The sequence below is a fragment of the Xiphias gladius genome, chromosome 4 (assembly GCF_016859285.1).
Source record: "Xiphias gladius isolate SHS-SW01 ecotype Sanya breed wild chromosome 4, ASM1685928v1, whole genome shotgun sequence".
NCBI lineage: Eukaryota > Metazoa > Chordata > Actinopteri > Istiophoriformes > Xiphiidae > Xiphias > Xiphias gladius.
This window is the reverse complement of record NC_053403.1, coordinates 16,761,918-16,776,597: the sequence shown is the minus strand read 5'-3', so window position 1 is coordinate 16,776,597 and position 14,680 is coordinate 16,761,918. Positions and strand designations below refer to the sequence as shown.

The 14,680-nt window shown below is 41.0% G+C and overlaps 1 protein-coding gene across 1 annotated transcript in view; it reads right to left on the bottom strand.

Annotated features, from left to right (window-relative positions):
- Positions 1–14,680, bottom strand: part of LOC120789183 (MAM domain-containing glycosylphosphatidylinositol anchor protein 2-like) — a 164,588-nt gene that overhangs the window by 48,593 nt on the left and 101,315 nt on the right. The window contains exon 9 of the mRNA XM_040125747.1: positions 5,436–5,729. Within this exon, the coding sequence (XP_039981681.1) occupies positions 5,436–5,729 (294 nt within the window). The remainder of the gene's footprint in view (positions 1–5,435; positions 5,730–14,680) is intronic.

Genomic DNA, 14,680 nt, shown 5'->3' with positions numbered 1-14,680 from the left:
GATAATTTATGAACTTAAATATACAATTAGTGATAATCAATGTAGACTCTTCAGTGTGAGGAATGGCCTGATGATCCACTAATAGGCTTAGCTCAGCCATTGACCAAGTTATGAATTATTCTGTCAAAGACGTGTGCAAGCTTGTGTTTACAACCTACATATTCGCTGACCTTTTCTGGTGTGGATTTGATGCAGCTGATCAATTCAATATTGTTCCATAAGAAAAGGTTATTAAAATTTCATCCCCAAATGTGGTGTGTGAGCCCTGCTGTAATGCAAAAGATTAATTTTCTGGCGTTAGGCTGGTGTTAGGCTAATGTGAATCTCTCTAATATGATTCACATTAGAGTGGGCCTCAGGGTCCATCATTGCAGGCCTTCCTGATGCAGAAAGGAAAATTAATTAAAAACAATAATCATGTAATACTGCTCATTACTTTTGCCCAGACTCTAGCTCTTTATCCTGGCCTGTCTTTTTGATGTATGTCAGATAGTGAGGCGCTTGCTCAGGGGGACAATCGCATGGTTGCATCAGGCAGGTGTCATGGACGATGTGAGGAGGAACAGAAGAGAAGCCTGGATAAAAGATTCCTGTGCATCTGTGCTGCAGTAGAGCTTGATAACTCTCACTCTGACAGACAGTGGTATCTAGGACAGGAGACCACTCTATATATCCTTCTTCCCTCTATTTCTTGCTATTTCTTCACTCCCTCTCTCAAGCCCCTGGACCATGCCAAGTCAGTTTGACTAAGAACATTAGGGTTTCACAGCTTGGGATTTGGCGTTTGCAATTCTATTAGAGCGGCAATTCTAAAGGCAAACATCTTCCATTCCTTCTACCTCTACTCCTGGCATTGCCTCTGCCAGCCAACAGATGCAGGTTTTTACATATCAAAGCTGTTGACTTGCCAGAGTCGTTCCTTCACGCCTCTAATGCTCTTTGCTTCAGAGGACTGTACCTCGGTCCCTTGATCAAGTTACTAAACGCGGCTTTGCACATGGCTCACCACCAAAGGCGGGTGGCTCATGCTGGGACCTGGAAATGGAGGCGAGAAAAGCATCTCAGAGGGATTGGCCTGTGCTTACACACCATGAGACAGGCCAAGAGAAAGAAGGGAGGGGGCATACCGACAGGCGTATGGAGCAAACAACAAAAGCAGGTTTGGATTGTGTTAATAAAGTAAATTCTCAAGCTTAGAAAGACAAGCAAATGGATATGTATTTGGCAAACCTGACAGTGTCAACAGTGTGCGTAGATGTGTACATATGGTGGACACACTTCCCCAATATACTCAAACTGTGTCAAACCAATCTAACAACTCAAGAGCTGATTGTTTGTGCTTTTTAAACTTGGGCTTTGATGCCAACTATTAATAAGTAACAAGAGTCTGCAGCAGAACTGGCTCAGAAGCAAGAACATGGCAGAATGATTGATTTATCAATACCAAAGCCCTAACAAGTCTCTTCATCATGTGGTCTGCTTTGAAGATGAAGAGGAGACGGAAGTGCTGTATGACATCAAGAACTGTAGTTCAAGAGAGAAGCTTTATTAAATTAAATAATGCTACATAATCAAAAATAATTGTATTCTCAAAATAAATTGTGTTTGTGCTTTGAGGGGGCAGCAGAGTGTGACAGGAGGTGGCCTTTTCTGGTTGGATGTAGGAGGAGAGAGATCTTGAACAAAAGTGGTCATGGTATTGACCGCCACTCTGAGATGAGGTCATTCAAAAGTTGTAGACCTTCAGGAGAATTAAACCTTTGCCTCTTGAAAGTACAGGGTTTTTCGGGTTTAATCGCGGTAGTATGAAAGTAAATGATGAATTTTAAACCCTGGGTTTAGGATTTTTGTTGTAAATTGTATATCCAGTAGCTGGTAAAGGCCACATGAATTTATAGTCTGAAGATCTTGTCCCTCCTCTCCTCCCTTTCTGTCATACCAGACGAAGCAGCCACTGATTCTATATACTGTGAAATGAAACAGTTTTCTTTTACCTTTTCTTGTTAGTCTTATTTGTTTCATCCGATCTGCCTTGTCATCATTATGGTTAGTCTTGACCACATCTGACATTTGTTTTCAGATTGAGGAGGAACTTTGTAGATGCCGTCATGGCTTCTTTCCTCCCCTGCACATGTTCTTTTACCCATGTCCACTGGATGAGGCTACATTGCATTCAGGTTGTGCCATGTTGTTTCTGTAGCGGATCACATTTCGTTTCTTCAGCAGCCACCTTTCAAATATTATTTTGAGTTGCTTTGCTGACATATTTGTTGTATACATCCATTGAATACATGTTTGTAGCTCATCTCTTTTTGAATTATTTTTTTCGTCATTTATTACAGAGAGTGGAGAGAGGATGTTGCAGTTCATGTTTGGCATCTTGACCCCTACTCTATGAAGACGCTCTTTGCAGCACATTTATGATCAACGGGGTAACAGGTAGTTTATGTCTGTACTTTACTGATTTTAATTTCTGTACTAAAGCATGCCGTTTAATCTCTAATTTATTATCTGTATTTCATGAATAGTGTATATTCGCCGAGGGAAAACCTTTATAATCCTTCTCTATCTCAGGCTATGGAAAAGAAGTGAAACACAAACATGAAAAACGTTTTTCTATATACACGTAAAGGCCCTGTAAATGATGAAATGAATCAAGTATTGTTATCATGTCAGCTGACAATAAATGTAGGCATTTTGTGTGCACTCACAAATAATTTTCGCTCTTCAAAGATGCACGCTGCTCTAGCAATTATAGACTCAATACATAAAGATAATGAAGCAGGGAAGAGTGTAACAGCGTTTCAGACAAAAAGCCACGTTTTTCAGTTTTCAGTTTTGTGCACGTAATTACAGTGATTGTGTGCTGGGCTCTGAATGCTTCCAAAATGTGGGTGACCTAAAACTCAATACAGTGCCTGAACGCAACCTGCATAGACACAGACGGAGAACTGGAGCCGCTACTGTTACTCCGCTAATGTGCTGTACGCCTACCATAGTGTAAGACAATAGTGCACTGGCTAGACTGGCATCAGATATCTCCAGCAGCCACTGTGGTGCCAGAACGTGACAGGGCTGCATCCTGTGGACACTAGTGGTTGGTTTTCTTATTGGATGTCTTTTACCATGATGTCTTAATTGTGAGAAAAATACACATTAAATAATCAACTCTGTATATTTGTGTTTCATACCTACCCTCATAGAGTACTTACATAGTGCTTTTCTAACTTCTTGAATAGTTTTATTTACTCTATGAAATCCAACATTTTTGTTATGTGAAAAACACTATTTTTCATTTAAGGCTTGAGGACATTTCATGCTTTTAATCATGAGATGTGAGAATAACAACTCTCAAGTCAGTCAAAAAAACGGCTTTTATTTAGGGCAGACCTTGTTTAAAAGCGTTATCTTTTTTTTTCAGCTGTCACTAATTTGTAGATGAAATTTTAGCATGTGATGTTGTTGCAAATTAAGAAAAAAAAGAAGATATTTTTGTGAATTCTGCTGACCAAAAGGCTTTTGGACAGTTAGGGCTTATTTGCTTTTTTTCTTGCTCTAATTGTCCTCCCCTGAGACAAATGGTATGCAGAATACGGAGCGTGACTGCTGCTCTCCAAACAGCAGCAGGATCACTGTGACCTATTGCTGCTTGAGGAGGTATACTTCTCTCAGCTGAGAGGGAGCAAGGGGGAAAGCAGCATCAACCATTCTTCAGGTGTTTTTAAATTACTCAGGCAGGGGTCGTATGTAGATTCGTGTTAATATTTCATGTGGAAATGTAGTAGATATTTTAATGTAACTGTTAATATACTCTAATATACAGCAGCATTTTAACCTTGCTTTTAAAAAAAAGGCTATTAGCACCAATCTTTTTCTCTTAATTTTGCATTTGTTTCTATCCCATCACACCCTCCTTGCATGAGGCAGCAGGTCCACTAAGTGTTGCTAATTGATGAAGTGCATCTTAGAGTGTAAATCCTTTGTTTACTTTCTGGTGTCAGCATTGGTGCATAGCAAAGCCACTAACCTTTGATATGGGCTGTCATCACTGCATAATCATAATCAATTCAGCCAAAAATTCAACACAGTCTTCTTCAAAGCACATCAAAACTTCATTAATTCTCTTAACACAGCACAGTGGGTTACAGCTAAGCTGGAACGTGAACGCCATAGCAAGGAGTACAATAAAACTCTCGAAAAAATTAGGGCAGAATTATGCGCTAATCCTTGTCGGCAAGAACAGAACGGGGGCTGCTCTTGTTCCTCTTCAATCAAAATATTGGTAGTGGGAGTGTCAAGTTCATCTTGAATCAAAACCCTGGTTGAGCTTCAGCCATAATTCTGTTTTATTAGTCACACTCTAAAAACTGGATATTTTTCTGCAGTCTTATGTTTGGCAATTCTAATGCTGAGGACACTTAAAACATGGCAGTCAGCATGCAGCATGTTAACTGCCATACATTCACAGTAGTTTATTAGTTCACAGGTTCTTTCTAGATCACGGTAAATTGAGATGGAAGAATGAATGGATTAACTAAGTAGGCCATGAGAAAAACAATGGAGCTGGGACTATGAGACTCAATTTTTCTATTTCTTGTCATCACTTGCCAGAGAATGGTAAGCACCCTACATAGACCATTTTCATTTCCTTCCTATCCGTCTTCTGTTCTTTTTTCGGCAGAGCGAAACAGCCCAAGCCTTTGAATGACTGACACCGCTTTGGATCTCTAGATTAGTTCGAAACATTCCATTCAAATCTCCATAAATGACTACAAAATGAATACCAGTGGGAATAAATTAGCTGCTCACTAATTAGCCGTTAAGCCATCTTTCAGTGTCACATCTTAAAGGAGGGGAAAGGGTTTCAAACTGAGTGACAGTGGCAGGGGGTCCGAGGCCTGGGGATATGGCACACAGTCTTTGGGGCTTCTCTGATGTAAGCGCACACACACACACACACACACACACACACACACACACACACACACACACACACACACACACACACACACACACACACTCATGCAGACAAATCCTAACAAGTGTGGACAGCAGTATCTAGAGCTTTGTCCCTTTGTTAATATTAGTTCTGCTCAGTTCACGCTTAGCAGATAAAGTCCTCCCCTTAGTGTAAGAGGTGGAGCCGTTTCCTCTCAGACCTGACTCAGGGTACCATGGGACTGGACTAATTTTACAGCTTTCAGCAGAAAATTGGATGGGTGTGGAAGGTAAGAAATGTGAGAATGTTCAATGTTTGTAACATTGGACTAGAAGCCATAAAAATTAATTACACTGCATACGAAGAAAATACATAATATATCACAGTAACAATTGATACACCATACACACATCATATCACTGTTACAAGTTATACCACAACATGCATACACACACATATATATACAGACAAAAATACCCACAGTCTGTCTACTCACATTGTACGATTAGCTCCACCACAGCCTCCCTGGGCTTTACGTTGAAACCATTATACTGGCTGGTCTGGCAGCGGTACGAGCCCGTCATCTCCCTGGACACATTAACAATACGCAGAACACCGTCGTAGCTCTCCATCTGCATGTTGCCGTCTGGCATGGGCGCCTCCTTATCTGCTCGCGACCACAGGATGATGGGCTTGGGCTTCCCTGAAACAAGGCACTCCAGCTCCACTGTGTCACCCTCGCGGGCCACCAGGGGGGACTTGCCCCGGGGGACTGTCAGGTTGGGGGGAACTAAGAAAGAGAAAAACAGAGGAGGGACTGATATGGGGCTCTAGAAAGTCAGCAGGCGGGGTAAGAGGAAATGGTCGACTGGTGGGAGAAGTGGCGTGGATGGTATGGGGAGGAAGCGAATGGGCATCCAAGTTTCAATGACAATGGAGCTGAGTCTCAGCCACACACATAGCTTTGTATGGAAGGACCATGCAGTTATCAGCAGCAGTGATGGCTAACGGCTGGGACTAGACGATCTGAGCATGTAAGTAAAACCATCATGGAGGGCAGCAGTGAAGAAGTTAAATGTTATCAAGCAATGGCAAACAATGAACATTGCAATGAAGAGCTAACAAGCAAATGTACTTTGTAACCATACCGGTCAAAGACAATGGTAAGTAATAGCGCTTGTTAACCAAATAGGTCCAGGTCAACCACAGGAACTAAACTCGAAGTAGTAACTAAATGCCCCTTTTGTGTATTCTTGTTTCCACTGCATTTGAATAATAGATTAAAAAAAGATTACAGAAATTAGTTTTATAATGAATTTAAAGATTATGACAGATTTTCTAATGCAAGTTTCAAACACAAGAAAACAACTCAGCGTTATTGTACTTTATAATGTGGTTGTTTTTTCAGCTTTAGTATGCAGCTGTGATAACAACAATCAACTGTTGACTTGATCACCACTCCCTCTCTCTATCACTCATCCTCTGAGCTCGTTTGCACTCACTCTCTTTATGTAGCTGGTAATAGAGTAGTCAGGAAGCAACAACCTCTTACCATGATTAACATTAAAAAAAATGTCCCACATTTGGCCAAGTACTGATGCTCGTTGCACCCTTTGCTTGCTCTATAAGTTCTAGCAGCTGTGAAGTTTATGTACGTTCGACCAATCCGCGACATTCAGCACCGCAAACTCCACCCTGATATTTCCTGGGGCATTGGAAAGTACAAAGCCCAGAGAAGATCCTTTTTTGTCACCAGGAACAATGGTAGAGGAATTAAGGTTCTTTAAGTACCATTCCTGAAAAATTTCCTGGCCCATGTAAAAGTTATTGCAGTAGAAACAGGCTGTAACTCACTGAAACAAGAAGGTAAAAGAATCCAACTAATAATTGTAATATAAAAAAATTGAATCTTCTTATAACTTCCTAAGAAACGCTATTGCATTACCCTTCTAAGATACCATCATCATCATTGTCAGCATAGCTATTACAGTCAGTCGCATTACAGTATCCTCATCAGTGTCACATTTTCACCACCATCATCATTTTAACATTCATTACCATCACCACTGCTTGCATCACTGCCATCACTCTGAAGCTTCTTATTTTCCTGCCCTCCTCCTCATGGAGCTACTCAATCTCATCCACAGCATCATATAATTGATAGCATTTACAACAGAACCCTCCCAAAGGTGAAATGGCATTATTGCTGGACATGTAACAAAATATGACACAATAAATATTTTGCCTTGGTTTAATGGACACTTTTTAGAACCCAGCTGAAAGTTAACAATGAATAATAAAAGAAGTGCAAATTGCCAAATTGCTGGACACAGTGACAGGCTTTTTTGAGTGTGCCTGTGTGTGTTTGTGTTTGTGTATGTACTCTAACTTTGGAAAGCAGGAAAACTAGCAGGTTGCATCAGGCAGTCTGGTTCCTCATCAAGCATGCTGGCCAAGTAAATTTGTTTAATTAGCAAACCTGGCAAATTGTACTGGCTCCTAGATTGCTGTGAGTGTGTATATTTGTGTGTTCATGTATTTTTGTGCGAGTCAAAACCATCAGCAGACTGTAAGACTATTTTGTTCTACTGCTCCCAAAAATAGTTTACAGCCAGCGATTCAAGGAGCAAAAACCTTCTCACTAATGATGAAACCGTGTCATGTTTCCTTGATGATTTTCGAATCACTGTAATTCTGCCCAAACAATGCTTCAGCTGGAATGAAGTCAAGACACATTGAAGTTTCATAGTGATGAAATCACTAGCAATCTCCAGAAAATGAAGGAGTCCTGCTATATTTTTCTAAACCCCATTTCTCTCTGGGTGAGAAGCAACAATCCCACTGTCATCTCAATGCTGCAACTGTTGGTTATTCCCTTTGTCCTTAAAGTGAGTCAGAAGATACAAATCTGTTCAAAATGCTGGAACTATAGAACGTAAAACTTCATGTGAGTCATAGATGAATCAAACTGATAGAAGCAAGGAAAAGCTCAACATGCATCCCTGATTCAAATGTTTTGCTACATCACATACTCAATTAAAATGAAAACAATAACTCACACACCAACAGCAAATTTATGTTATTGTCAACCTCAGAGAAAATAAATGTCTAGGCGTAGTGGGTCTAAAAACTGAACAAAGGTTGTGAATGGGGCAACATATAAATAAAACCTTTGTCTTTGAACTATTTGGGCCACTTGGAGACAGTGGAAACGAGCTGTAAACATAACAGGGACATATTATCACCTTTTAAGTTTATATTGCAAATTTGTTAGCCAAAAGTTGTTGTTTTACACATCCAGCAGACACGAAGCAACGTTTTCTTTTAATTTAGTTTTTCTTTCCAAGAACTCCTGATAAAAATATCTGGCTGTTTAGCTTCTAAATGTTCCACTATGATCACCAGCTGGTTGGTTACTTGTCTGTCAGCCGTTAGTGCCGGACAGGTAGAATTACCAGGGTCTATCAGAGCTTTTCCACTAAAAACAGCTGCCTGCTGTGTCTAGAACAACGCTGAGTGTGGTTAAAGTGAACAAAAACAGGTAAACTGTGGGCTGCAAGACAATAAAACGCTCCATAGAGCTGAGATTAAGTCAGGTGGTAAGTAGTTGTGATTTAGTCTCTTTGAGGAACACTCTTTCACACAAAAGTATAGTATAGTATGTGGCGGGGCCGCCCTGTATCTGTTTGCTTCTCTCCTACTCTCTGTGCACACATATACAGTATTTTAATACAGCTGAATTCCAAATAAAGCTGTTCTCATTTACATGTACTTCTATTTCTGTTGTCAGACAACGGAACAAGTATGAAATAGTGACTGAAACGTGGCCCATTAAGACGACATGTTAACCAGCAGTCACTTCCAAGACATTTCCAAGCTGCTGCTCTGAACTGCTAAAATACTGATTTTATAACCGTGACGTTGTCTAACAACATCTCCATACACATAAGATAAAGACAACGGCTTTGCTGTGATTTCGGCTATATTTACTTGTAAAATGATCACGCAGAGAGTAATTTAGGAGCTCATTCATGTCTGTGCAGCTGCTGTGTGGTCAATTGAATGAGACGTCCAGCGGTTCTACTGTACATGGAAAATACTGTACTGATTCATCATTGTATCACAACTGATGAAAATCCCTAAGTTACCTTTGCAGCCATTGTTACCCAGCTGTTTGGCTGCTAATCAGCCACTTCAACATTTATCTAGACCTTTTCAGGCATGTAATGACATGTGCTTAAGCATGTTGATGTCATAGGCAGGGGATAATGAAGACTGGTCATTCACAGATAAATCTTGGCAAGGCTATTTGGCACTAAGGAGCAGTAAAAATGAAAGACAATGACAGTGGACAGTCTTTTTATTCTCGTACAGTTGCTGATTGGTGTTCACACAATGTCTTGATTGAACCAGGCAGGTGTCAAGAGCTGTCATATTTCTTTCCACAGCATATTTTCTCCACATTTCTGAACAATTCCTTGGGTCCAAACAGTGAAATGGTGAATTGACAGTAGCAGGATAGGAGGAAGCAGCAAGCATCCATTAGCAAGTGTAGGAGAGGTGTATTCATTGAGTTGCCATCATTACACCTGGCCTCTCCACAGCCCAGATTAGTCAGGCAATTACAGGCGTCCGCCTATTGGGTTTGGCAGCACAAATACTGGCCATCAGCTGCCATTGTCTCTCTCCGTAGCATCATGGAAATGCAGACAGGCATACATGCACACAGATGCCCATGTCCCTCTTGCTTACTCTGTATCTCATTCTTCCTCGTGCTCTCTCTTTCCAAGTGACCACCCTGACTCTGTGTGTGAGACTGACCACTGAGATGCTCAGTGTGGCAGAGAGCCCACTACTGGTCTTCAATGTGTTCTCATTGTGCCAAAGCCATCCAAATGCCAGTGCTGCCTGTAGGGCATACCCACTGTGGGCGTATGCTTGTCTGGTGTGCGCTTACATGGTTTTATGTCTCTGTATGTGAATTTGTGTATAGCTGAGTGTTTCTCTACTTGCCCACGGGTGACACCATGCTGTGATCCTGCCTCAGTTCCTCAACTGGATGCTTTTCATTGTTGTTCCCGACTGAAAACACTGCGTCTTTGTGTGTGTGTGTGTGTGTGCTTGTGTACTTTTTGGGCCAAAATTGGGACTGGAACTCCTTTTTTGGCCTTCGTAGCCCTACACATCTCTAGGGCCTCAGCTGGAATGATCCTCCAAGTGTAGAGGCTGATTGCTGGAGCCTGTCAGCAGGATCCATCAGTGCCACAACAGACACAGTGCAATGTGAGCTGACCGCAAAACACGGAAATATCCGATACTTTGCATTTTCTTAAAGCAGTGGAAGCGCACGGACGTCTTTGAGAATAAACAACATTCCTACTACCCCCTTTTCTGGTAAGTGCTGTGACATCAATCCCTGTCACCATGGCAACATAGCACTCTCTACTGTTACAACTCAAGTGAGTGTCTCTGTGTGTGAGAGTGTGTTTAGACAGCTCAAGGCCCATCACTTTGTAACAATGTTAAAGGACTCTCTGCTCATGCTGGACCGCTGGAGACAGAGAGAGGAGTGCCATAGGTCCACTGTGGTCATGCTTGTAAATCTGTGTATGTTTATGTGTGTGTGGCAGAGATGCTTCTCTACAACAAGTTGCCAAAGTGTAATATATGTCCATAGATGTGTTAAAATTGGCTTAGTACAATGATAGACTGCAGTTACACACTACTGACCACACTGACATACATACTGTGTGTTTGTGTTTTTGAGCCGAATGCTGTTCCCCTGAGATTTTATAAGCTGTCTTACGATCAATCACACAAACCCGTCATGAATCCATGTGAGTGAGACTGTACAGCAGCAGGCTTTAAATACCAATACTATCATGGGCTGTAGTTTGATTTCTGGCCACGCATAATATTGCCCTTCTGTTTTTTAACATTTACCCAACCAGACACAGTAAAAGAAATGTCCACTTTAGAAATGCACAAATACACATCTCCAGTACCACCACTTTTTCTGCTGCTAAGCAGTGAGCAGGACTCTGGAAGGATCAGAGTTCATGTACTTCGCTAAAGGGGCCTTCAGAGTACTTAATGAGGGAGGGAAAGTGTTTCTTATTCACGGTTACCTTCCAGATTTTCCCAGCTGGACACGGACGTGATTTCCCAGGTGGCCACCTCCATAAAGCATGACTTCAGGTGGTGCAATTGAGGCTAGATGCTGGTACACTGTGCATAATGTGTTATGTTCTTAGTTATCTAGTCTCATTAACATAGTTTATGGACCCAACACAAACTGAACACTTGTTACAGTATACCTACAACTGAAAACACCCTTGCACTCCTGCCTGTTACCTTTTGATTTCCCCAGACCTCTACAAATGTACACATTTGTGTTTACAGAGTACAGCGTGTGTTTTTTCCCCCCTCCCCCCTTGACATCTAAAACCTTCCACTGAAAAATTACCATTTAGGTGTTGTGCTGACATATGCTGCCAGGTGGTTCTAACCTATCATTCTAGAAGTGGCATGACCGTGGCATCCACTGTTGTCATATGGCAGATTTCTCATGACAGCATCCCAGCTGTGGGACAGCTGTTAAGCCCCTTCATCCCACTTCAGAGCTTACTGGGACTGTTTTGGGACCTCTATTAGCTTGTTTATCCAATGCTGGGATCTAGTGCTCTAAGATGTTATTATATTAGTCCAGTTTGCAGTTCATAACTAATTTTTCAAACTAAATTTTTTAGGTTTTAGGTGTAGTTTTGCACAGTATGTGCCAAGATTTTTTTTTCGACATTCCTTCAGTCATTTATTAATGGAATTGACCATTTTTAAATGCAGAATGATTTTACAATCATAGTACATTCAGTTCAGTTCAATTTTATCATTACAGACACATATCTTACCTAACTGATAATTGCCTAAACCCCTCCCCTAAACAGTGATTTTCCAAATACAGTGTAGCAACCCTGGATTTGTCCACATGTTGAAATGGTGCACATGGGGCTGTAGTTTGCTCTGCATTTAAAGAGTGGAGGGTGGTTTTAAGCAGTTTTAAACATTTCAACCAAAACAAAAGAGCAAGTTTAAGGTGTGGAATGGATTAAACTGTGTTTGTCTGATGAATGTAAGCTTTAAAAGTTAGCACATCTGGCTAATTAGCTTACCTACTCTAGCAACCAATTGTTACTTTCAAGGCTATGGAGTACTCAATTAACTTACTAAATTAGTTTGTTGGGTTAAAAAAAGAAAAACACCTTTTCACATCCACTGTGTAGTATTTTCCACTCTATGCAATCTGGTCTTGGGTGCTATAAGAGTTTAGACCACTAGCAGCTCTGTCCATAGCATCAGCTGTTGACAATGCTGATATCTGCCTGGGACATGTAGCTATAGGCTCAGTCTTTTAGAATGATATCATGTGTGTAGCTATCAAGTGCATATTAAAGACTGGGTTCTTGTTTTAAAACAAGTCAACCTGAAACATGAAAAAGCTACTGTATACCCCCCACTGTACAAATCAAACCAAAAAAAAGCAATGAAAGAGAATGGACATCAACCAACATCAATAAAGAACCACATTCTGTGAAAACCCCATATATTCAAGCCTGAAGGAAAAAAGTCAGCAAGAAACTTGTTTCCCCTCACTGTGACCAAACAGCAGTTGAACCTTTGTACCCCGTAGGTGAGTCAGGATGCAGACCAGGTTTCTCTTTAACAGGGTCAGTGAATTTGCTGCTGAAACAAGCCCATCAGCGTGTTCAACAGCCAGCAGTCATGCTGTCTCTGTTAGACTCACATGTGGCACTGTCACTCGGATGATGGCAGCTCATGGCGAATCAGAGTCAACCAGATAACGGGATGGTTGAGAGGAGGATAGACAGAGATGAGCAGCCCTGCTGTGAGTGTTAGATAACTCAAATTCATTTCAGAAAAACAAGCTGTACATTGTGTTTATTAAATCAACTAAACACTTAATTGATTTGCTTAATTCATTAACTGCAGTGATTCCTGAAATTGACAGAAACTTAGGGTGCTAATTGAGGGACTCATCATGGAGGGATTTATCCGTCTCACAAGGAGAGAGGTGACTTTCAGTCCTAATACTTACTTTGTGATCGTCAGTCAGACTGGGGATGAGCTGCTGTTGTGTGCTGGTGCTAAGATGTATCAACAGAGACTAATCTTGCCACAACCAAGATGGCAGAATCCAGTGTTTATAGTAATTACAAGACAGCAAGTGCAATAAGCGGGTATCAGCTTTGTGAATCAGTGTTGAAAACTGACTTTTAAATGTCAGAAATCCATCAATAATAACTCTACATGCTATTAATATTTTATCTCTGAGACAGTCCCAATGGTAGTTCCAATCTAAAGCCAAATAACATTTCAGTGCCACAGCTGTAAAATGATAATAATCACAACATATAACAATAATAGCAAAACACACCCACTAAACACATATGTAACACACAGGCTAATGAGAGGATTAATCTGCTAGTTCTTGTTTGAAGTTTATGGGATGTTTTATATTTAACACTAATGCTCGTAGCTCTTTTCAGCTGTTCCTTGTGGTTCTTAATCCTGACAATATCTAAAGGGGAGGTCTGTGTCCTCTTTTCCAGACCACGCTCATAAATGAAGATGAGCCTTGCAATTACTTTAAGCCCTGACAAGAAAAGACAATAGTAAATATTACTGCTGTTTTGCAAAAGGAAGAAATCGTGAAAGCTGTTGAAATGTGTGTTCATCAAAAGTTGAAAGAATGGGAGATAATATATATTCTCTTTTATAAATACGGGGCTACACTGGGGCTAAACCTATGTTTGGAAATCTTGAACTGGACACAATGCTGGAATAGCCAGTGAGCTCCAAAGTGTTCAGACTAGAGACACTTTAGGCTCAGTCGCTTTCCAACCACTTCCCCTGCACGAACCCTGGCAAACCTGCAGTGTAATCTCCTCTAAACGCTTTTATTAAGACTTCTAATTGCAGCTCGGGCTTTCTCACTTCAGGGGAACAGGCAGAGGAACAAAAACAACAGGCTGCAGGCATACGGAAGGCAGAGGCACAAGGTGCTTTAGTACAAAAGAGCTATACTGTTCTGCTTAGCAAAGATACCTGTCTGATTCATGGCATCAATCTAACTGAAAGAAATATCATGCTTAACAGGCATTCTCCAGGAAAACAGCCCAGTCTCATCCAGGTAAAGCAGTGGGAATTGTAACCGGCAGAAGCAAAATTCAACATATTATTTCCTATGACAGGAACAGCTGTATGACAATGCAACACTTTCATAATATTTCATACCCAAACATCTGGCTGGAACAATGAAAGCTTAAAAAGCAATCACATCTAAGCCTTAAGGAAACCTTTCATTTCATACAATCACAATAGAGTCAGTCATTTCCTCGCTTGTTTCCTCAGTCATACAGCAGTATTTTTTTTACACATTAAAGGGTCTGTGTTAATGCACTGGCATCGCCCAGGCACTCCAAAAGTAGACTGCACTACATAAAAGATAATGAGGAAACAATCTTGGCAGGTGCGATTGATCCTACTGTTTTATAGCGCAGGGATTATCAAAGGATTATCTAACAATAATTATGCACCCAAGGTCGACATACGGCTTTCATGTTTACGCTGTGAGTGGCAGCGAGGTGTGTGTGCGATAGGAAAAACAAGACCACGAGAGGAGATGAGGGTGCATGAGTGTGTCAATGTGTCTGCCGATGTGTG